Source organism: Centroberyx affinis, unplaced genomic scaffold (genome assembly GCF_046629955.1).
Source record: "Centroberyx affinis isolate AG114_WGS23_722 - 3 ecotype Tasmania unplaced genomic scaffold, CSIRO-AGI_Caff_v1 ptg000193l_1, whole genome shotgun sequence".
NCBI classification, from domain to species: domain Eukaryota; kingdom Metazoa; phylum Chordata; class Actinopteri; order Beryciformes; family Berycidae; genus Centroberyx; species Centroberyx affinis.
The window spans coordinates 211,689-236,407 of record NW_027278886.1 but is presented as its reverse complement, the minus strand read 5'-3'; the positions used below and the strand labels follow the sequence as shown (position 1 = coordinate 236,407).

The 24,719-nt window shown below is 44.2% G+C and overlaps 1 protein-coding gene across 1 annotated transcript in view; it reads right to left on the bottom strand.

Annotated features, from left to right (window-relative positions):
• Positions 1-24,719, bottom strand: part of dock11 (dedicator of cytokinesis 11) — a 73,033-nt gene that overhangs the window by 44,713 nt on the left and 3,601 nt on the right. The window contains exons 2-21 of the mRNA XM_071538105.1: positions 22,191-22,307; positions 20,932-21,021; positions 19,797-19,879; positions 18,981-19,047; positions 16,929-17,024; positions 16,255-16,389; positions 14,443-14,626; positions 13,247-13,326; positions 11,952-12,035; positions 11,558-11,698; positions 9,280-9,439; positions 9,146-9,216; positions 5,835-5,957; positions 5,538-5,620; positions 4,894-4,987; positions 4,822-4,850; positions 4,456-4,532; positions 3,068-3,252; positions 2,828-2,893; positions 231-323 (exon numbers count right to left, since the gene is read on the bottom strand). Coding sequence (XP_071394206.1) covers positions 231-323; positions 2,828-2,893; positions 3,068-3,252; positions 4,456-4,532; positions 4,822-4,850; positions 4,894-4,987; positions 5,538-5,620; positions 5,835-5,957; positions 9,146-9,216; positions 9,280-9,439; positions 11,558-11,698; positions 11,952-12,035; positions 13,247-13,326; positions 14,443-14,626; positions 16,255-16,389; positions 16,929-17,024; positions 18,981-19,047; positions 19,797-19,879; positions 20,932-21,021; positions 22,191-22,307 — 2,058 coding nt within the window. The remainder of the gene's footprint in view (positions 1-230; positions 324-2,827; positions 2,894-3,067; positions 3,253-4,455; positions 4,533-4,821; positions 4,851-4,893; positions 4,988-5,537; positions 5,621-5,834; positions 5,958-9,145; positions 9,217-9,279; positions 9,440-11,557; positions 11,699-11,951; positions 12,036-13,246; positions 13,327-14,442; positions 14,627-16,254; positions 16,390-16,928; positions 17,025-18,980; positions 19,048-19,796; positions 19,880-20,931; positions 21,022-22,190; positions 22,308-24,719) is intronic.

Genomic DNA, 24,719 nt, shown 5'->3' with positions numbered 1-24,719 from the left:
TTTCTTTAGTGTGGCTCCAGTTCCACATCTCTATCACTTCTTCTGAACTTTCAATTCAGAGTCAATACCCTGAAGAATTAGTCTTTCTTCAGATTGTTTCAGTTTTATTCGAGTTCAACAGTTGGAATGTGTTATGCTTGTAAAACTGCTGATAAATGTAAAAAAAAATGTCATAGGATAGGATCTTTGTATTTGATACTGTAAATGAGTGGGATTAAGGTTGGTCTCACCTCGTCATAGAACTCTGGGCTCTGGTTGTGGTGCAGGACGGCTGCATAGGCGCTGCTGGTGAAGAGTGACTCTCCCGGCTTGCCGTAGATGCACTGAAACACAAGCAAGCACATCAGTCATCAGCCTCTGGCCCTTTGATGGTGGGGCACAGTGGTGAGTAAGTGCTCAGCAATCTGTGGTTAGGGACAATATTTGGAGAAAAGGGGGGGTTGAAGGTACAGCCCTTCATCCCATGAAAAATTATGCATCTTTGAAGCACAAACAGACTAAACAAAGAGTGGAGAAACTACAAAGAAGGACCTGAAATTGTCAAAAACATAGTGCTTCTGCTATTTTAACCAAGCGGTAGTGCCCTCCCACTGCTGGAAATTGTAAAAACGAAAACATACAGAGCAATTGCAGCACAATGACTCCATACGTGATGACATAAATATCCTATAAAATATTTTTTTAATGGTGACAGGCTCTGGAACTGGCAGTAGCAGGAGTAAACATGGGACCCACAAAGAAAGTATCCTCAAACTCTAAGAGAAACACTGCATAGTTGGTGTGGGGAGAAATTCTGTGGGAACAACAAATCTGTGTAGAGAGGTCAATCTTGACCAGGTCAGGATGTTTGATATTAACAAGGGGTGACAAAAGGAAGATGGGAATTCAGAGTCCAGCCTGCTCTAATGGCCAGTTTGAGACTGTAATTAGGATGCTAATCACTGTAGTCATCCCTAATGCACAGTAATGAGCAGTGCAGGCCAGAGGAAGAACAGAGTGCTGCAGCCAGCTGATTCAGACTGATAGGATGAGGCTGTGAGACAGGACAGGGTTCAAACTCTCAGCTCAGTCTGGAATGAAGCTGGGAGAGGGGGGAGGAGGGGGGCGGGGGGGTCAAATGGATCTCAGCAAGGTGTCTATTGTTGGAGATCACAAGGTTAGGACTGCAGGCGGTGTGTGTGTGTTTGTGCACCGCCATGGAAACCACACACTCGGGGGCCCTCACAGCAACCATGAATGTGGAAGTGCAGAGGTGATGGGAGTCCAGATTACCTGGCTAGGGATGAGGGCCGAGGCCTTGGCTAGAGGGGCTGGCTGGGATCTTATCAGCTGTCTGGAGGAGAGGCGGTCCTGTTCATACATGTACTGCACAGACTCCAAACTAATTCAAACATTTCGCCTATGATCACAGTAGGATAGAGGAAGACACAAACTAATTTCTGACAAAGATAACAGTTTGAAGACGGCAGCCTTGAGGTGTATTTTCAATTCACAACCTCTGGGAAATCCCATCCTCCTGAAACCTTGAAGTTGCAGTTTCTTTTCCCAAAACCTTCAGGAGAATTTCCCCTCAGTCAGATCGTGTGTTATGTAAAAACCCAAGAACTTTCTCTGTGCGCTTCCACTGCCTCTGATTAAATCTCCAGAGAGGTGTGCTGCTGGCCTCTGCCCACTTTGTAATCAACTCACTCTGGCTCAGCGTACATCAAGCATTGTTCGAAACCAGACCGTGCCTGTATATCTAAGATGTTGTACACACAGATGCGTACTAATCTGTCTGCCTGGAGTCCCTTGATAAAGTATAAATGTTTTGACGAGCCAAGTCCAAGAATTTCTATTTGATTCCCTCCTTCTGGAAAATTGAAAAGAGAAAAAAAAAAATCCACAGTCCTTTGATGACTGTTTCCACCCACAAATATTTGACGTGTGGCAAGGAAGAGAGAAAAAGAGAGAGAGAGAGAGAGAGAGAGAGAGAGGAGAGAGAGTGAGAGAGAGAGAGAGTGGGAGAGTGACCATTCATTATCTCCTCTTGCCAGCTGTAATAACCAGCTTCTGTAAGCTTTTCCTTTCTCCTTTTCTGGCCCCTCAAATGACTTCCACTTGGTGAAGAGCATGTCCTCGCTCTCTTTTTCATCCTCTCATCTCCTCCACTACACGAAAAGGAAACTTTCACGTTTTAGAATTTCCTCTCCTCTCCTCTCCTATTGATCACATCAAGTTCTCTCTTAGGAAATTCAAAAACGTTTTCATACCAGTTATTGTTTCTGGGAAATTTGCACCTGATCGCATTTCAAAGCAACGCTGCTGCAGGTAAATGGAGAATAAAATCATTATTTTTACTGTCACTACACCTTAAGGATATACATGCTTGCATGTGATGTTAAGAGAATTTCATTCCCCAGTGACTTATGCTCATAGTAATCAGTAGGATAGGCTTCTAAAAATCAGAACTTTCCTACATCTACAGACATAGCTGTTCTTTAAAAAAGGGATGCAACCATATAACTTTTTCAACACTGATACTGATTATGAGTAGTATTACTGATTTTGAGTACACAACTTCAACCATCTGCAAATACCAACTACTGATCTAATACTCCTATTTTTGCTCAGCTGTTAATGAGCTATTTCTTTCGATCCTTTCTGGTTGAGATTCATTAAACACTGGAGTCAAGCTGGGAAAGAAGGAGCAGAAGAAGAACTCCCTACTACATCCCTACTACTTAAAGCTTTACATCTTATCATGCACTTGACCTGTGAGAAGACTCCTACATCACAAAGTCAAGCCATGTCATCTGATGACTCAAACATTTCATCCTAAACTCACCTTTAGAGGCGCTGCACCTTCTTCGTCTGAATCTCGGAACTGGATGCAGACTGCGATGTTTCTGGCCTGGCAGAGAGAAAACATTACATCATCCAATCAATACACGCAGCCAGCAACATAATCAGTGAGAGTGAGTTTGACCCAATCTGTGATGTGTGCTTCATTCTCATTCTCTACCAGCCATCTGCCCATTCACTTATCTGTCATTACATCCCGATTCTGAATCCCACATGCACGCACCTTGGCGAAGGTCTTCTGGTTGTCGTATTTGAGCTGCAGGGGGTAGATGTACAGGTGGTTCTTGTAGGTGGTGAAGGGGTAGTTGTACTTGGCCTCCTCAGGGAGGAACTCCTCCATCTCCACCGACACCCTCTCGCACCCCTCCTCGAAGGGCTTGACGGGAATGTAAGAGGAGGTCACCGTGTCTGGGGGGGGGGCGGAGCGGAGAGAGAGTCAGCGAACCATAACTGAACTGTTGTGTTCCTGTTTCAGCATGGCCACCCTGAGGAGTCAACTCAGGGTCATTCAGTATGCTAGTGTGCTAGGTACACAGAAAGTACCCAAACTGAGCCTGGATCTTAGTGTGATTTCTGACAACCAACTATCATGCAAGGCTCAAATCACAGCGATAAACCAATCTTGCAAGTTTTGTAGTCTACAATATTCACCAAATCAGACCCTTCCTCACCTCCTGATGCTATTTTGCACATCCTCATAGTATTACGATCCATACTTTTTTCATACTTTTCACTCATACATTTCTACTTAACATGTTTTAATGTTAAAATCAGTTGTGTATGTTTATATAACCCCCATCTATTCTTAATAACACAATTTCCCCACAGGGATCATTACAGTTTCATCTTATTTTAAATCATCTCAACTAACTCCTGGCAAGGCTCCTGAAGTACTCTGTTTTCAGCCTCCCCAAATTCTCAACCCCTTCCTACACTCCTTTCCTTTGGCTACCTGTGGGTGCTTGTTTCAAATTCAAAACCCTGGTTGTGGCATTACAAGGCTGCTAAGGGAGGGAGTCGCACCCCCATACCTCCAGGAAATGATCCAGCCCCTGATCTGCGCTCTGCTAATACCTCAGCAGCAGAGTCGCTCCCCATGGTATATTTTGTTATATCTATTGTCAGGGAAGTATGACTGTCTGATCTTTGCACTCCTTAATATTGGTTCTTTGTATTGTTGGAGATATAGGATTTTAAGCTTATTCTACTGTTGCATTTGTCATAAGGCACTCTTGATAAGATAAGCACCAGCTAAATGCCTAAAATGTAAAAATGGTAAAACCGGTGCACATAGTTAACAGTATATGCACGGCAAGAAATCATAATTAGGCCAAGTGTTGTCCTGTGTAACTACAGACAGCCTAGTACTGCAGATTTTATTACAGTAGATGTGCAGCAAAAATGCTAGTTAGGCCAAGACAGCTGAGCGCTGCAGATTTTAATAGTCACTTGCTGTTGTATTTAATCTCATTGAAAAGTTGGCATCACTCATAGCTGTATGCTGCAGTGGTTTGTGGTTTTCCAAGGCGAGCATTCTACTTCGCAATGTAAACGATGTTACGAGAGAGACAAATGTTAGGCTAAGGAGGGGGCACGGGGAGGAGCACACACTTGAGAAGTCAGGTGGGACACACTCAATGGTGACGTTCAGCTGTCCGGGGATGGACTGGAGCTTGCTCTTCTCGGGCCTGCGGAGGGGAAGGAGATTCAAAACAAGCAGATGAACCGACTCATTCTTCAATTAAGTGCTGTCAAGTCTGAATATAGGGTATTAATAGTATTTATCGGAAATTGTGTTTATTTATGGCCAGAGGTCCCTGATTTACATTCCAACATAGCACCAAATTTGTAGGACAATGCAAAACACTGTCTCGCATGCACAACCATAAAAAAGTAAGAACGAAGAGACTTAAGTGTGTGTTGTGGGCTACAGTAACTAAGCACTGACAAACACAGGAGAAGTTGGCGATGACTCACTTCCTGATGTCAGCCAGCAGCTTGATGATGTCGTCGGTGGAGATCTTGCTGCTGTCCTGGCGGCTTGATGATGTCGTCGGTGGAGATCTTGCTGCTGTCCTGGCGGTAGAGAGGAGAAAACTTGCCGTCCATGTCCAGGCTGCCCTGTGCGTCTTTAAACACCTGCCTGCAACCGGATCAAAACATGATCAATATATGAGGCTGATGCCGGACTTTTATTAAAATTCAGATACCAGCCAGTCGGTGTCGTCCAATTTAGATAGGATGGATATGGTGCAGTTTGACTAATTACATTTTTACTGTATAATTGATCAATACTACACTGGTTGTCAGTGGAAAGTCATTAACCTGAATTGATTCTAACATGACACTTTGATCGGATGCCACACATTATCATTATCATCCTGGTTTGATAGAGACTTTTAGTGTCCCAAGACTATCTAAATGCTGTTTCAGAGGCCAAAATTCTGTTGGAAATACACTGAATACATGGGATTTTTTGGAATAAAAATGGTCAGATTTAATTTTTACAGGACCTCTGAAGCATGAGGATATACTGTATATCTTAAGATTTCTGCCAATACATTACAATTGTGAAGACAGCTCTAAGCCACTACATGTTATTATAGTGATGTCTTATTACACTATTCCACAGACGAATCCAAACAGATTTATTTCGGAGCAACATTATGTGCTATGGGTTATTCCGGCCTTACTTGGCAGCCCAGGCGAATGGCATCCTGTACTGGCCCAGGCGCTGGCATGTCTGCTTGGCAGCTTTGAGCACCTTCTGAGCCGTCTGGGGAGAGGCGGGCAAACACACACACACACATGAAAAAGACATGGAGGAGAAAAAGAGATTATACAATCTGACTTCACAAATTAGCGCTTCCTTTTATTCTTGTTCATTTAAAACAGAGGGGGAAAAAACAGTTAAGCGGGTGAGATGAAACTAAATTTGATTGTTCAGCTGTGGTTTGGGCATGTGGATGTCTTTCAGTAAGGCAGCGGACCTTGTTGATGTCGGAGGTCTTGATGTAGGGCTCGGCACAGTGGGTGATGCCGTTCTGTAGAACCTTCTCCACGCGGGCCACCAGGAAGATATCGGCATGGGGGTTGGTTACGGAAAAGATTCCCTGGAGGAGAGAAGGGAAGATGGAGGGAAAAAGGGGGCTTGATGATACAGACTACAACAAGATCCCTGGTGGTGATTCATATTGGCAGGCTGTGAGTACATGATGAGTCTCTCTCTCTTTCCCTCCAACCCTCTTTGCTAGGAATTTTCCATTAGGAGGACAGAGAGGGGAAGGCTGCTAGCCTGATGGGAAGCTCTGAGGTGAAATCACTTCATAAAATCTGCTGAAATAAATAGCCACTCATTCATTTGCCATTCTGATGCAAATTTCTCTTCCATCTCAGTTTATCCACTGCTTCTCTAGAAGGCAAGTGCAGGGGAAGTGGCTGCTGTTAGTAGTTGAACTTATACAGGAAAACCACATGGGGCTGACGACTATTTTCGGGCTGCTGAGATGGGGCAGGCTTGAGCTCGCAGTGTCAAAACACACAAACACTCACGAGGGGACAAAATGTACGTGTACACACCAGCGCGGCCGTACGAACACACACACACAAACGACTTCCTGGGAGTGGCAGTGCGCCCAAGAGAAGAGAGAAGCTAGACAGAGGAAGCAGAGGTAATTTTAGAAATCATGAAAAATGCAGCATGAGTAACTGAATTAGAACATCGTGAGAGCATTTAGTTGCATTTAAGGCTAATGCTGCTTTCAGTCAAAACAGAAGTGGATGGCCACTATATAGAAGTATATGTTAAATTGCTCCTCATTAATAATACACCATTGAGTAAGACGAGTCAGATGACTCAATGAAACAGTGTGTGCCAGTCAGACAGACACACATCCTGCTTTCACTCCAGCCTATAAAGCTGTCCATCTACTCCAATCTGCATCTACGGTAGTTTTAATGGTATGAAGCTTGACATTATGAATTTATTATTTTTCCTTACGAGACATTTGTCACACTGGAGAAAAGGGTTACATCATTGTACTTCCCAAAATGGCTCGCAAACAGTGTCAATGTTCCTCATTACAAACAAGAGTCTCTACTGCTGGTAACTCACTGAAGGACAAAGTTAGAAACTTTTTTATGTATCCCTCTAATACTTGCACCCAGCCAAACTTATTAATACTATAATGAACTGGAAAGGAGCCCATGGCCTCCAGTAGGGAGAGGGTAGAAGAGGTGGAGGCTCTGTCCTTGGACCACACCCAACGCACCTAAATTACACTGTGGTCTACCAGGCTATAATGGCACACTAATCACAGAGGTAGAGCCGGCTATGTTTGTATGTGTGTTTGTGTGTGTGTGTGTGTGTGTGTGTGTATGATGTGTGTACAAGTGTGTGTTGTGTTGGTCTAGACATTTCACAGATGTCAGCCCACAGTACTGTACATTAGGCCCATAATTTAGACATACGTAAGCTTGGAAATGGTTGTTATATTTTATGTCTGCAGCTTTCAAACAGTCTATAACAGTCTGTTCTGCTACAAGTCCTTGTATTTTACACTGGAACTGCCATGTTTCAGCTTTTTTCAATGTTTCTGAATGTTATCCATCTTCTCACCTTTAGGTTACCTTTAGGTTATTTCTGTTTCTGTATTTCTGTTCAAGTGTTTGTGTGTGTGTGTTTTATAACCTAACTTCTCCTGAATTACTGCAGGGCACCGGTCTTGCTGACTGACTTAATCATATTAATGGCCCAAGCAACCAGAGGTGAGGAACAGACCTCTGTGTGTGTGTGTGTGTGTGTGTGTGTGCGTGCGCATGCATGTGCGCTGATCTCACACCACCTGCGGGAGTTTACAGTGTGCTCCAATACCCCGAGCCAAGAGCAACACTCGCATACAGACATTATTCTTTCCTCAATAAACTGAAAGTTTAAAATACTGCAAAGAGAAGTGACAAGAGGTAAAGCTTACATCACCAAACAAAGAACTGAAACAGCTCTGAAACAGCTTGCACGTGTTAGTGGAATGAGCTATACTGGGGCTTCATGAGGATCCCTTCAACGATTTTTTCTCGATTTCTGAAACAATGTTTGGTCTACATCCAATAGTCTAGGGTATAAAATCCTGAAGAAAGACACAGCCACCATCTGGAAATACTACGATCGCATGAAAATTGAATGTACAGCACTTTGACTAAAAGGGGGAAATCGATATGAAAAACGCAATCGTTAGTCAATGCAGTGTCAGCAGAGTCGTCTGGCCTCACAGGAGGGCAGGGGAAATCAGGGGAATCGGTCAACTGGTCACTTCTCCCTCATACCACCCAGCCCAGCTTCAGTACATACAGGAATGCGGAGTGTTGTTGTGGAAATGCATTGGTTCGCAGTACCGCGTCACCTCCTAACCACGACATTACTGGGCTGGGGAACTCTAAGGTGTGTATTGCGTGGTACTGTTCCACTGATGATGCTGAACAGGTTAAGGGCGCGTTCACACCAAGCATGTTTACTCTTTTAGTTCAGTTCGGATTGGGGGGATGACAACGATGCCATTGAAAGTCAGGTGGCACCAAATAACCGCAGAGACGCCTGAAAATTAGCGTGTGAGAATGGAATCCAAACCAACTACAGGATTGACAACATCTGATAGGCAACACTTCCTCATGCTTGGAGAGGTTAGCATAACAAAATGAAGTGAGGGCAAACCGCAGTGTGGACTGATGCTCATATTCAGCTTTTTGATTTGTTACCTGGTATGTAAATTACAGCAATGAGCACAGACAAGTCCATCATGCTTAGCTAAAGTAACAGCGACTGGAATCAGATTCGTTTTGACTCCCTGCTACTGCCAAAATCTCTAAACTGGCAGGATGACAGATTAGCAAAACTCCGTCCAATAAACAAGCTACTTGTGAATCCATGTGACTTTTGACAATACAAGTTTTTATAAGCCCTGGTTTGCTTGTAATTGAACAGTGTGAACCTAAATGAACCAAATAAAATAATGCATTAAGTTTAGGCTAAAGACTACAGGCGACAAGGCTTTTGGCTAGCAGAGTCAGTGTTATGTTATAAATCACTAGATAAACTTAGGTTTAAAAAAGTGCCACAGACATCAAGTTGATTGTTGTTATTATTAATAGATAGAATCATCAAATTATGTGGGAATAATTTCCAAGAGTCAATATTATCAATGCATGCTTTCTAGAAGGCACTGATCTTGCAAAAGATGCCAAAAAGGATGGAATATTGCATTATTCACACCAAATAATGTGCCGCGTGATAAAATGAAGTTGCTACCTGTGTCGGGAGGCGCAGCAGGGACTCCGACACCCTCTGGAGAACAGGCAGGCTGTTCCCTTTCCCCGCGTCTCCGTTCACCAGGACCACCACTCCTCCTCCTCCTCCTCCTCCCCCGCCTCCCTCGCCGGCGCCTCCTCCGCCCTCGGAGTCCGACGAGGGGGAGAGCTGGCCGGAGGCGTCGGTCAGCATCTCCCTGACGCAGGGCGGGTTGAGGTCCACGTGGAAGTCGGCCGAAATCTTGCAGCTCTTGGAGACGTCGAAGAGGGCCAGGCTGATGAAGAACGGCTCCACCTGCGGTTACAGCAGAGAGATGAGAGTTTGAGAGAGCTTGAGTGCAGATGTGTGCTTTGATACATAGAGACAGAGAAAGAGAAAGAGACAGAGAGAGAGAGTGTGTGTTTTTTATTAGGGTTAGACCAATATATAGGTGGGCTGATATTGGCCTTTCAATAAAAAACAGATAACAGCCAGTCATGTTGCCTACTGCCAATATGATGGAGGTGAGGATATGATTTTACTCAACAGTTTTATTCAATACAGTTTAATTCTGGCTTTCAATGGAGAGTTTTAGTATCCCATTTTCACCCTGCAAAGGACAAAATTCTAGGGTAAAGACTGGATTCTATTATGATTCTTTTTCTTTTTCTATGCTCTATACAAGCCAAGCCCACGCATGTTGGAATGACTATGCACTTATGCCAACAGCGATGGTTCCTTGCTTTGATGGACAAGCCCCACTCCCTCCAGGAAACATTAGGCCTATGTGAGTTTGTGAGGGGAAAGGAAGGAGAGAGGAGGGGCAGGGAAAGAGAGAGAGAGAGAGAGAGAGAGAGAGAGAGAGAGAGAGAGTGCAGCAGCTTCCAGAACCACACAAATCAAGTCAGACTACCTCTCCTCTCAGCCCCTCTAATGCTCCAGCGAGCAGCGAGGGGATTCAAGCCGGTGTTTTATGACTACAGTAATCCGCTCTGACGAAGGCGGCGCTCAACTCTGCTCTGAACTGCTGCCTCACCCTAACAGCGAGTTCTACATTCATCGTGCACTCAGTGTATCAGGCGTGCGCACCATTCATCAGACTGACTGTCTGCATGAGATTAAGTCCTTGTTTATCTGGGGCAGTGAAGTTTGGGGCTCGATTGTTTCCATCTAAAGAAAAAAGCTAAAAAAAAAAGGGGGTTTACAATGTAGCAATAGTCCTCAGTAATGTGTACTATTGCTGCTATTGTATTTCATAATGAACAAAACGAAAATTGATATCACACAAAATCAAAAAGTCTTCCGGTCTAGCCTCTCTACCATATCTAGCTGCATCATCCTGTTGTGGCTTGGTTAGTGCCACAGCAGCTGGAACGGCTGCTAGACGGGCCAACATGAATTATGAAGACAGACTATCTGGGGCAGCGCTGCAGAGGGCCAGGCTGGCCGAAGGTGTGGTCTTGTGGTCAGATATGCTGAAGTGGTTAAGACTCGTGCCTCCAGGTCCACTTATCACATCCAGCTTGTTCAAAATACAGCAGCCGGGATTTCAACGGGTATAAACAGACCGAGTCGCTGTCAAAATCTCTTCACTGGTTACCTGATAGGTTTAGGAATTATTTTCAAAGTTTACTGATCACGTTTAAAGTGTAGCTAGGTCTGGCCCCCAAGCTATATCACAGATCATTAAACGCCGTACGAGCCAGTCAGGCAGGAAGTTCCCATGTCTAGTCTAGTCCAAAGCTGACTGGGCTTTCGGCTCTGGGATGACATGCTGAAGGAGTGTAGGTTAGCAGAATAAATCTTATCTTTTCTTTCTCTTATCTTTAAAACTGATTTTATAGACTTGCTTTTAAGGGATGCATTTTATCTTATTTTTTACTATCCTCTATTCTTATCTTTTTTTAAACCTGTGGTGCCGTCTTGTTTTTACTTGTTTTAATTAATTTTATGAGTATGGTGTTTGCTTTTATTTTATTTTATTTGCTACATGCTGCATTTTAACATCAATAAATCATTATCACATTGATTCTGAGGCATTATTATAATTACCATAAACAAACAAGACCACTGCTTAGAAGACTGGCAGCCTCTACTGGCCTCTACAATGCATTTTACATTGTGTTCCACTGGCTCGGATCTGCTGGATTGCTTTCCAGCACAAAACAGAACTGTTCTTCCAGAACAAACAGAGCTAAAGCCATCAGACTTTCTGGCAATGGCAGATGGTGGAGGGAGTGCAAGACCGATGGCAAAATCACTTCCAACATGTTTATCGTCTTCAGTAAAACCAAAGAGAAAACCTTTAACCAAAGATGCAAAGAAGGCAAAGGTCAGTAGGGAGGAGGAGAAGGGAGGAGTAGCAACATCCTCTTTGCGTATTCTAAACAAAAATAAACTAATCTGTGTTGTGGAGGTAAGGTGACGCCGTACGTTGGTGAGGACGCCGTCTCCCTTCTCACTGACGCAGCCCTGGAGACTGAAGGTCAGGTCGTGGCAGCTGACCACGATGCGACGGCCGAAACGCTCCTCGAACGGCTTCACGTCGGGCTCGATGCCTGAGAAGTCCAGCCTCTGGATACCAGACAGGAGAAGAGGGAAGAGAGAAGTGGGAGTCAACAAGCGCAACAAAAAAAGGAGAGGAACAGGATAAACAAGGAGATGAGTTTAGAGGAGGAACGGAATAGTCCGGAGGAGGGGAAGAGGACGAGGGAGAAGGAAATGATATGAATGATGGAAAAGGGGAGGAGAGAACAAAATGTTTGAATCAATACTGAAATAAATAAATCATATGGCAACAAAGCATCCAGAGAGGCACCTTCTGTACCTGCGTCTCAGGATCCAGAGAGAAAAGCTTTTGTCTGCCTTCGTTCCTGTTCATTTTATTGAGCTGGTCTGTTTCCCTCGCGTACTGCAGAGAGACACAGAAAGAGAGAGTGAGAAAAATTAGCAATTAGAAAAAATAGTTATAAATGTCATCCATACAGTAAAAAGTATCTGTGAAAGTATAAGTAAGTCTATAACAATAACTCAAAGGGTTTCAGAGAAATAGAACAATGGAAATGTTCAGTGTTCAATTCCAAAACAAACTTTGCCAACATGTGGTAGTTTACAGTAAAATACACCTAGACAAACCTAGACAAAGTTGCCCTCTAGCATTTTCTCTGCCAGTGCGCCAACACCAAATAGTCGGAAAGAGACAGAAAGAGAGACAAACAGTCCCACAGACCCAGACAGAGAGAGAGAGAGCAAGAGAGAGAGAGAGAGAGAGAGAGAGAGAGAGAGAGAGAGAGAGAGAGAGAGAGAGAAAGAAAGAAGGAGATCTAATGGAGACAAACAAAGCCAAAAAACCCTCAGGTCGCAGTGAAAGCCCCGTTCCTCCCCTTTTCCCCTCTTCTCCTCCCCTTCTTTCTCCTGTGGACGAACTCAAGTGGTGTTTTACACGGAGAGGGAAAAGCGGTGCTGGAGTGGCCCAGAGCAAACAGACTGAAACGGCAGCGGAGCACAGAGGGCTTTGTTGTCTGCGCGTAGCTCCGGGTTTATAGACGCATTAAAGCAGCGTGGCCTCTGTGGGATAAACACTGCTGTTCTCAGGGTTAGACAGCTGACTGGAAGAGACTCAGACAAAAGAGCTGCTCTTTTAGGGCTCTTCCAAGCAACATTATTATCTTTTATAACACTATAATTCAGAATAAATCATGTCAGCATTTAAAAAACAATAGATAATAAATGCTGCCTGGCGAGAAAGCTCAGGATAATTAACTCTAGATCCCAGAATGAAAGCAGAGATAAATACAGGAAGTTTCATTATCTCATTATCCTTAGAATGTTTTGTTAGGTGCATGAAGGAAATTTAATTACCTTATTATCTTTTGCATAAACTGTGTAGTGAGAGGAATAGCACTGAAACAGGATATCCTATAAATACTATTAAACCTGTCCACCATGTGTGCAGACAACTACCATGTCAGTCTGTCTTTGTTGAAAATCAGAAAATCAGCCGTATATCTAGGTCTATACCTATCAATAACTCAGCCAATCAATCAATCAATTAATCATCCATCCATTCTAGCTCCAATGAGATTCTGAGTCCAACAATGACTTGTTCAGTTTATGTGGTACCTTCATAAGTTCAGGGTGCAAGCTCCTCCCCAGGCTCTCCATCAGGCTGTCCCCTTTACCCTGGCTGGTAGTGTCCTCATCTGATTGGACAGGAGACATGTCAATCACAAGGCACACAGCACTATGACACAGTACAACAACGGTAACATCAGATATGTATGCAAAAAAAAAAAAACTCTGAGACAATACTGAGCTGTTGCAAATCAATTATAATAAAGAAACTGCACTTAAAGTAAAGGTTACATTTAAATGCTATCACAACGTTTGGGCCCTTTTTGTCCGTCTGCAAAATTCTGTCTCCCGTTTGGCCAAAGCGATATCTCATAGAGCACTGGGAGGCATTTCCTTAATCTATTGGCTAAATCTGACAGAAGCCTTTCCCTATTCTGCTGACTCCCTACGCTATTGTGCAGAGGGTGACAGACAGACGGGCCAAGTGAACTCCAACGGCCCCTCCGCCTTCCTGGAAGACCTCCAAATCTCTCATCAGCATCTTGGAGATTTGCGACCGAGCTAGGCCTATTTGGTTTCAGCGGAATATTCTGCAGATGGTATATTATTATAGGAAAAATGGAGGGCCCATTGGTTTTGAGATGCTGGCAGCGGGACATGCGCAAATTCTATAAAATCGCTGGCATTCTTCCACAGCGCGGGACAAGCAACGAGTTCAACAATTCACCACAACTTCCCCCCTTGAAGTAACCGGCAATCCAAAAGAATGTGGGAGGGGAACTAAAAGCCAATTAGCTGTTATAGAAAAACAGGCCAAAACATTCTTCAGATTCTTATTTGCTATTTCAGCAACCTGAGCTTTGAGATAAATGTACCTGTACAGCTGAACGTCTTTGGGTAGAATTTACAGTTGACAGGCAAGAATATGATTGCTGGCTTCCATATTGGCTGTAACTGTAGGTATGTAGGGTTAAGCCTATATATCACAGTAACATGCCAGCCATTAAAAAGCCATAGCATGGGGATCAAACCTAAGCTAAGGGGATCCACTGCCAAGGACAGGGATTACTGTAAACCTGGCTGCCATCACTAAAGGCTGAGAGGTTAAGCCTAAACACGCTAACGACATATTTTCATAGCAAAATGGACCGTGACGGTACAATAACTTTTAAATAAGCATGTAATAGGCCTGATTTAATGATGATCACATGCGATGTTTTTGTCTGAGCGTCCGTAAATCTCACCCAGGACACAGTCCAGCGAGTCCCCACCGTTCCTCCTGTCCTGACCGGCCTCGCTGCTGCTCTGCAGAGCCTGCTTCAGGGTGAGCACCCACTCCTCCATCTCCGCCTCGCTGTCTGCAGCCAGGAAGTGGCTGTAGCGCTCCTGCATCTTCAGCTCGAAGCCATTGCGCCGCATCTTAGGGCACTGAGGAGGGAAGGATGATTTTATGATGACAATTAAAACTCACAACGGATCTAATAGCGCATCAAATTTTTCTGCCATGCTCCCTCACAGCAGGGTTTGGGGCAAAGTGTAAAATTTGTCTTTTCCTTGCACAAGGCTCCTGAATGGATTCAAATAGACTTACAGGCCTTGTTGTATGCAGCCTTACAGAGGGCATTTTACCTGAGTTGCCAATTTTATCTAAAGCTCACCAGGGAAAGATTTAGGGCCCTACAGCTGTGACCCTTGACCTTGTTGCTACTGGCTGCTTGTAATGTTGGTGGTCTAGGAAGTTTAGCTCGTTCTGCTGTTGCACACATTGTAAGTCCCTCTGGATAAGAGCTAAATGACTGAAATGGAAATGTAAAATGTAAAACTCCTGATCAGCAATGTGGTACAGTGATACACTGATGATTCAGCTTTTCCAGTTAAACAGCTCCCTGAACTATTAAGTCCTTCAAACATGATCTGCTTTTAAAACTAAAAGCTCTAGTGCTACAGGTACAACACCTGCTCTGCATGCCAAACAGACCGCACTCTCCTGGCTCTCACATCACACCCACCAGCCAGAGTTACTCTCTCCACTCCAGTCTGCCCATTCATCTCCTGTGTGCATTCATCGACGTGAAAGCTCCTTGGCAGCCTGGCCAGTCGGTCCAGACCTGACTGAGGTGCCGTGCTGTGCCAAGAGCCGCCGGCGGCCACTCGCAAATCTGCAAGAGCCGGACTGTGTCTTTTTCTGCCCACGTCAATGGAATGCAGTAAATCTGTCCAGTCAAAAGCAGCTAAAAGTCTCTGGAGCGTGGCGGAAGTGGCGAGACTAGGAAACACACTGACTTTCACAAGGGTGGGGAGTCGTGCCAAGAACTGACACAGTGGGAAGCGCACCAAATGAGTTCCATTCAACTAGAAAAGCATGGCAAGTTGATTAATGTTTTTCAATTTGCTGTTTTGCTTGTACTTTATATGATCCAAGTCTATCTTCCATTCCACATAAGTTCAACCCTTTTTGTGCTGTGTAACCTTGTTGTTTATCATGCTTTTATTACGCCTTTGTGTTGTGTAACAAGGCTGATTATGGTAGCAGCCGTCTTTGCGTCCTGTCTGAGATCTCAGAAAAATTAATTCCATTTGCAATGAATATCAGTTTGGAGCAGGAAGGGAGACAACACTGGCTTGTCTGCAGTCTACCACTGACCAAACAATAAGATGCCCGTGCAAATCCCAGTCTGTGTGAGGCCAGTATCCAGCTTGACAAGCGCATGACAATTTGAGTGCAACCCAACCGTTTCATTACAAACCCAAACTACTACACTTAAGTGATGAAAGCTTTTTGTGAGGCCGAACTCAACTAGCCTGAAAACCCAAACCGGTTGAGTCCAGACAAGCGGGTCCAATGGCATCTTCAAGTAGAAATGTGAAGTTTTGACAGGGCTGCCCAATTATTGACAAAAAAATCATATTGAGATTTTTGCTGAGTTGTTGGTGGAAAATGTAGACACATTTTCAAGCATATAGAAAATGTTGTGGGGGAGGGAAAATGATACGAATGTTTAGGACCTTGGTGTTTTTGATATTTCTTTGATTTACAGTACTCGAGGCCAGCGTACCTGAATGACATCTATGCAGGAGTCCAGGTAGATGGATCCTTTGGTGTCCTTGCAGTTCTTCTCGTCCTTGTAGGAGTTGAGGATGTAGGAGCCGTCGGGGAGCTGGGACAGGTAGAAGTACCTCCTTTTGAACACCTGCGTGTCACAGCGATGGAGAGGGAGTCATGAGGGTTCATATCTAACCGCTCATCTTAGGACAGAAAAACCTGAAATGTGGCTTCTGAGCCCATCGGTTATTGCGTGCACTTCTGTTGCTCTGCTATGGCGATTTAAATACCTAAACGAATGGAACAGGCTGCTATTTCACCTCTTAAACTCATTTTTATAGAGTTGCTTTTATGTAACATCTTATTGTTTTTGACCTCCTTTTCACCGTTTACTTTTATGCTCCTTGCATTGCTTATATATTTATTACCTAGTTTCCATTGTTTTTGAAAAGGGCAATATAAATAAATATTAGTAGCTGATGTTAGTGTGGCTGTAGTCAATGATACAAACATTTTTTATTATAATGCAAAATACAAAAAAGGATAAAGTAGTGTGGTGGTATGGTGCATAACACATGCACACTTAGTTGTGGTCTATGCCTATGTGGTGTTGCTGTTGCTATTGTTGTTGTTGTATTTGTTGTTGTCATCTTTTATGTAGAACAGAGAGGTCTGGTGGTGACTCACCCTCATGGAGACAGACAGGCTGCTGTTGATGTTGGCTTTCTGTAGCCAGCCCTGCTTCATGATGCCTCCTCTCTGGGAGCACAGCGACGATGTGTCCTGACAGACGCACACAAAACATACACACACACACACACACACACACACACACACACATAAGCATACAGACACAAGCAGATTCACATGACATCATTCGAAACAGACTACATAATGCATGTTAATCTAACATCTAAGTATATATGGTGTAAACAAAAAATACACAACACTGCATGCATGTATTAAACACAACATTATTCAATGTCAACAGCTTAATGTTATTAAATACTCTCTTACATGTAAGAAGCATCATTTAAGATTTACTGACAAGTAGTTGGCGGCAAGGAATGTTCACTGATCACAGTTATATAAACAGACAATTCAGTGGGAAATCCCATCATGTCTAATCACACGTTGCCCAGCCAATTCACTTTATAAGCAGGAGAATTTCCATGGTTTCCCATAAAGGGGTCATGATGAATGAACCTCTTTTCCTTTCACTCCAGCCTTTCCATCTCCACTGCAGTGGTAGAGAGAGCCATCATGGGACCGCTCATCAGCACCACGGAAAACACAGACATTCATCACAAGGGAATGGCCTCTCCATGAGCACTCACACACACACACACACACACACAGACACACACTCAGGGAATATGCATCTGGCCACACAAGGGAATTCACAGTACAAGAAGGCATAATCCACTTAGGCAACGCCACGAACACGCCACATTGTTATGAAACATACAATGACATTGCGTAGAAGGGGTGGGATGGGTAGAGGTGTGTGTGTGTGTGTATCTACTGGACACAAGCACACACACACAGCCCTAATCACATTGAAGTGGCACTCTGTCCTCTGCACTCGTCTATGTGTCCCACTCTCCCCAGCTCTGTCCTGTAATCTAATTGGCTGGCTGCTCTCCTCCCTCATCTCGCTCAACTGTCCATCTTTCCCTTCTCTACAAATGGCCCTCACACACACACACAGCGATCGACAGAAGCCGCCCACCACACACACACATGCCTCGCCACACCCTACCTCAAACCTCCGATGATACTTCACATCACCACCTATCTTCCGTCATACTTATTATTGATTAATTGTTGTGGTTATTCAGGGAGGGGGAGGATATAAAGGTCTTATAAAAGCGTGTACTCTCAGATAGAAGGAATGGGTGGAACTATCATTTATATGTGTGTGTGTGTGTGTGTGTGTGTGTGTGTGTGTGTGGGTGCGTTCTTAAATGTGCTTGCACTAGCAAGACTGGCCCGTCTCAGAAAGGACAAGCAATGTAACATTAGCCAGGGCCGTTTTGAGGAGCGATCAGGCCCTCTGCTCTCTGCCTTCCCCATCTCAGCGGCACGGCAGCAGTTATTTTCCTTCAATTACAACCCTTTCTCTGTCTAAGTTTATCCGGCCCGGGGGGAGGGGGAGGAGGGTCGATGAGGGCTATTTATAGGGACTATAAGGCTTCTGGTTTCGCTGCCCGGCACTCAAGTCTCTGTGGGGCCACACCAGCAGATGCACTGAAGGACCCATGGCATAGGAGTCGTAGTGACTCTTTAAACCACATTTCCCAGTTCAACGAGAAGCCAGCCAAGAAGCGGGTTCTAGCACTGAAACGCATGCAAACGATTGTTTTTTTTTTTCAAAGGCATTTCCTCTTGCTTTCTTCAACAGTGAACAGTCTCTTGAGAGATGAGAGAGAGAAAGCGGGGGTGAAATGCGACATGATTTGCATCAAAAGGTTTCTCCTGATGCTCAGTAGCACCCAAAGTCCACGCTGATTGATTTGATGCGGTTTTCCTAATAAATCCAAATAGCGTCTTATCTCCATGATTCAAAAGATTAAAAGCAACATTTATTTCCAAGCATGCTTGACAGACCTTACTTAGAGCCGTATATGCATGGTACAAACCGTCCATAAAGGACGCGGCGAGTCAATAGCAGACCACTCATCCTCCGTGCAATAATCAATGTCTCTGATCTAACAGCCCTCAGGCCCCTCCACTCACCTCGTCTTTGGCGTCTTCATCGATCTCAAACACGTGAGCCGGCAGCTTGTCTGTCTTCAGGCCCTTGCTGTGAAAATACAGTGAGAGAGGGTCGTTGTGTGTCAGCAGGTCTTCAATAAATCAGACCCCCCCCCCCTACTGTACTTCTCCTCTGGCCAGTCCTGCTTTCTCTCTGTGATGTCTGGGATGTACAGTGTCTTTTCTTTTGGTAGAGCATGAGACAAATTACTCCCTGATCTATGTAATGCAAGTCTTGTACTGTCTCCTCTGCACTATGTGAGAGAGTAACTGTATGCCCTTGTACTGTGGGGCTCGGTTAGTGCTGTGCCACCTTGTCAGTTGTTGCATTTTAAGTTTTTCCTCTGTAATTTTATGCTGGAGTGGTGCTTGGGGCCTATTTTTTGTTCCACATCTGCCTCTGTTTCGGTCCCAGCTATGGTTCAAGTGCAGGTTGCAGTGCTAAAAACGATTTCCTTAGGATCCTTTATCATCATTGAGATACGAGTTCGAAACATCTGGACTGCACCTGTTAGAGGGAAATTTGTCTATACTGATGTTTTAATTTGTATGTACTATTTCTTCTGCTGTGATGGAGCACCAGTGCTGAATGAATACAGAGAAAACTGATTTGTTACATGCTGTCACGCAACAGGCCCATGTGTCTAGAGCAAATCCCTTGTACATGTTACATAGTTGACAATAAAGTGATTCCGATGTTATTTTGCACACACAGTTCAAATCCTAACCTCTAAATCTTCCACATATCCACTCTGCATTTCCATTTTATTTCCGTCAAAGTCTTTGCGTCTTCCTTACCTTGGCAGCATGCGGAAATCGCCCGAGTAAGCCTCATATTTGTAGTTGATTACGTGCCAGTCGGTGTTGTACATCTTGATGCACTGCCAAACAGGTCAACACAGAGAGCTGGATTAGGAGCTACACACTCAGCAGACACACTCAAATATAACATGCACGCCATGCCAGGAAAGTGACCTAACCGAGCGAGCACACAGTTCTTTCCTTTTGCTGTGACTCATGGAGAAGGATGGTGTGCTTGGTTCCCTATTTTGGGTTGTGCTGTGAGAGCGGAGGCACAAACGTCCAGATCCTCTTTGCCTATGCCATGACTTTTAGTTACTGTTATTTATGACGGTTTACTTTTTATTCAGTGTAAAACTGTGAGCAGAAATTCTCAATAGTCGTGAATTGAATGCATCTTTGTTCAATAGATGCTGAGTAAGCCTGGATGGATGTTTGTTTTACGAAAGCCCTATGACAGTTGTTTCCATGCCATATCATGGTCATGAGAGCTGGCTAAGGAACACAGGTTTAGAGCCTGGCTGTATTTGAGTATATTCACACCCTGCCAGAAAACTGATTTAACAACTGTGATTTTCATTGCTATTTCAACATATCATCAGCACACAGTGTTTACTACCGGCTTGCATGCCTGTTGTTTCTTTATGAGCTTCAAGTGGATACTTTTAGATGAATGTCATGATGCCTGACGTCGAGTCAAAAAATCATCTTTCCTGTCAGTGAGCACTTTCATTCGTGATTTTTATTCATCTTGTTCAAATAGAAGTGAATGAAATAAAAGTATTTGCTACATAAATTATGCGATTTCTTTGATGTTATCTACATTTTAACTATATGAGTATGTAGGGTAACACGATATTTCAATACCTGTGCACTATCTAACTATCATGGTTTGCAGCACTTTTACTACAAAATCATGTCTGTTCTTTGTTGATCTTTGTTCTTTATTGATCAGTACCTAAATAATAAAAGCAAGTAAGTTGCATTATTGTGAAAATGTAACTTTACCTGTGAATCTTCACACCTTCACACCCACAATTTCCTTTTTACATTCAGAAGAAAGAACTAAATGTCACTGCCACGTCAAGAGCCTGAGCCAAGCCATACAGATGTGACCGTTGGGTTATAGTACCTCTTTGGCAAACAGACTCCTGGCCTCCCGCTCAGCATTCTGGGGCACAGAGGGAACCACGGTCCTCCTCTGCCGGGAGATCTGGGACTCCTGTGTGTATATATGCACACACACAGTAAGACACACACACAGAGAAACAAATACAAACACACACTCATAAAGTGTGTCATCGTACTGTGGCATTGCAACTAACCGCAAGCAATAAATGGGAGAAAGCTGAGAGTCAGGAGACAGGGAGAGAGAGTGAGAGAGAAAGCCTGGGAGAAAATTGGAGGCACAGATACAAAGAAACCGATGAATGGCAACAGATTCTCTCAGGATGGGGAAAAAACTAGACATGGAGCGAGCCATGCCTCTAAACCAAACCACATGTGTTTGAAGCAGCACCAATAAATACAGAGCTGAGGTACGAGGCTGCTTTGTATCTGACTGGTTAGGCCACTCGGATTGACCCATAAATAATTTGGCCCGTGTAAGTTGGTGTGCTGAAGCTGAATGGTGATTTATGATGGGAAACTTCCTATAGAAAGTGAAATCTTATGGCTCTTAGTACCCCTTCATCTCAGACAGTTTTACAAGAACCTGCTGATTTGGCTGTTTACTGCAAAGCACTGAGCACAGCTCTTCCTACACATCGCAGGCTGTGGCTGCATCCAACGATGCAAGAGAAACATGCCATTTCTTGCATAGTATAAATAGAGGAGTGGGCATCCAATATTGACTCATAAGCTGAATAAACAGTGCTTCTGTTTGGCAAGGAACAGGAGTAGCCTTTATAATACCCGCAGGGGAATTTAGGGTTTGAAGGAGGTTTAAAAATTCAGTCAGATACTGCTATAAATAAGGCCATGTTCATGTTTGACCTTAAATATATTAGGTCAAGTGTTTCCTTTCCGTGCGTTTAGCTGTGGACGCCCTACAGAGCTGGAAAATTGTCCCCACAGGTAGAAAAATGCAAATACAGCGAAAATTCTGTCAAGAATCATCTGCCCTTATTGCTCAGCCAGCCAGAGAGGATAACAATTACAACTGCATTTTCAAGTTCAATACCTACTGGAACAAACCTGAGTCTCAGAACCAAAATTACCCCCATAGGAAATCAAGCAAGCTCTGGTTATGTCAGACTGCTGTGTACAGTGCATGACTCCCTGGATTAAGGCTTTGTGTTCAGGAGGGAAGCATCCTGGTTGAGAGCCGGTCCCAGAGGACTAAGCAGTGAGGGGGTGGGATGGGGGGGTAAGGGGGTAGGGGGGGCTCACCGAGACATCGTCGACGGGGCAGAGCAGCAGGTCTCGGTGGGGGTCACTGTGGATCTGGGCCTTTCTCTGAAACACCACCGCCTCATAGTCCAACGGCTCAATGATCTTCGGCTGCTCCTGGAGGGGAAATGGAGAAAATATACAGTGATGAGCAGGGCAATTTAAACACAGAGCATTTTTCATCTGGGTCAGCCTGGGTCACGCTAAAAAAAAAAAAGGCAGACAAGTGGGAAGAGTGTGAAAGCTGCATAGGCTAAACATATTTTGGCATTCATTGCTTCCCCTCATTATATTGTCAATAGATTGTCTCCATTTATTCTCTCATTCTCTCTCTGTCTGTCTCAGTTTAAGGATGCTGTACAAAGGCACAGTGTGTTGTGACTTTCCTCTAACCATCGGAGCGTTGGATCATTTCAGACACTGAAAAACATAACCTTCTCCACTTAATCTGCTGTGCTTCAATAGAGCTTTGTAATGGTGGTAGGCCTGTTAAGCCTGAATAGGTTTCCAGTACACAGCCAAGCCAGGCCTTAAGCACTAGCTAAGTCACTCAATTTCCCCCAAATATGGTTTCGTTGATTCTTATTCCATCTTATTGCTGACAGTGATGACGCATCAGCTGCCCAACGATTTCAAACAAACAGTGCCGCTTTTTGATCCCATGTTATAATAATTCTGACTTTGCCCTGGCGAGCCCCGCTTGGCCGTTCAGGAGTAGTTTATAAGCGCTCACCCTCCACTAGGTTTCACCGCCCATGCCAAACAAAAGAGCCACAAGAGATCAGAGAGACAGCCGCAAAGTTCAGAGGACTGTCATAGCTCAGGGAAACAGTGGCTCAGAGGACGGTGGGAGGAAGGAAAAAAAAAGCCAAGAGATGACTGAGGGGAAACAGCTGAGAACAGATCTAGAGACAGAAAGAGAGAGAAAGGGGAAGATGTGACAAAGCAGCAGTGAAATGGGTAAAACATGACGGTGGCTGATAGAAATATCAGTGTGGCTGAACAGCTGGGGGAAAACTCTGCAGCAAAGAGCACAACATAAACACAACGGTCTCCAGGGAGGTGGTTATATGTTGTATAGCCCAAGAAGAACATAAATGACTGGATATTGCAGGTTTTGAAAGTTCAAGTATTTCATCCACCTTTCACCTTCAGCTGGTTGGTCCTCATAGCTAGGTGCAGTCAAAGAAAGCACATCTGTTTGAATGAGGCACATGTAGATCATGGAACAAAACAAAAGATAGAAAAGATAACTGCTCCATGACGACAACTTCCTGTTTTGAGTTTCATAGAGAAGTGGATGATTTAATGTCTTATTATCTCTGAAACGGGCCTACAGGCTAACCTACCCCTCCACAACTAGGTCAAGACGTGATCACAAGTATAAAGCTAAACCACTTGGAAAGGTTCAGAATTAATTCCCAGAAAGTGCAACTTTAAGCTCACGCTAAGCGGTGAAGATGGTGATGAATAGCTTAGCCAAATAAGCCTTGGCTAAGCTACACGAAGCTACTGGGCCTCAAGCTGAAGGAAATCAGACTGTATGGGAATTTGATCAGCTTCCGTGCCACAATACTGAGCCGCTGCCAATGTGTCTGTAGGCAACAGTTGTGGACCAGACTAACTACTAACTGCTGCTTAGTGAACAAGGACAGTGGAGAGAAGGACTCAAGGGAGAGAGAAAACCCTGATGAGGCCTCCTGCCCCCCGGCAGAGGTTCAACACACAGCTGTGGGTGTGTGTGTGTGTGTGTGTGTGTGTGAGAGCAATGTTCCACCTGGTACTCATTCATAATTCCATTAAAAGAGTGCAGTGCGCAGCTGAGATGCAGGGCTTTGTTCTCCTGCTGTACCAGTGACTGAGGGGGCAGAGGTGATAAGCACACAAATTCATTACTCAAGTAAAAGTGCAAATACTCATCTAAAAATATACTTTAGCAAAAGTTGAAGTATCATTTCAAATCCTTTACTCAAGTCAATGTATAAAAGTACATGGTCTTACATTTACTTAAAGTATAAAAGTAAATGTAGTCCTCTAAAAAAGGCATTTCTAACTGAAACTGGTTCTCTGTTGAGTGTTCCTCTGAATCACAGATGAGAAAGAGTCTGCACCTCAAATCACTAACGGTAATTCTAGCACAGCTGAATTCACCAACGTTAATTCTCTGCTCTCATATTGGTTCTCTCTTCTTCATGTTGCTTCTCTCTCTGTCCTTTTCCCTCCTTTGTGGTGGCGTCACTTTGGTGTACAAGCAGCCAATCACATTTGGCACTTGATCAGCTGCTTCCGGGATGGAAGCCGCCTCGTGTGAAAAGTATTCTTAATTTGTTACTTTCCATCTCTGCTGAGGGGGCAGAGAGAGAGAGAGAGAGAGGAGGTACTAAAAGTTGTAGTTCAGCTGTTGCCTGTTTCCTGCCGCTCGCTGCTCTCCCCTCCCATCTTCTGCCTTCCCTCCAAAACTATCACTGCCTACGTCTACATGCGCACACACAGTATTCTGGATACTGGCTCATATCCCACTTCAGGTCT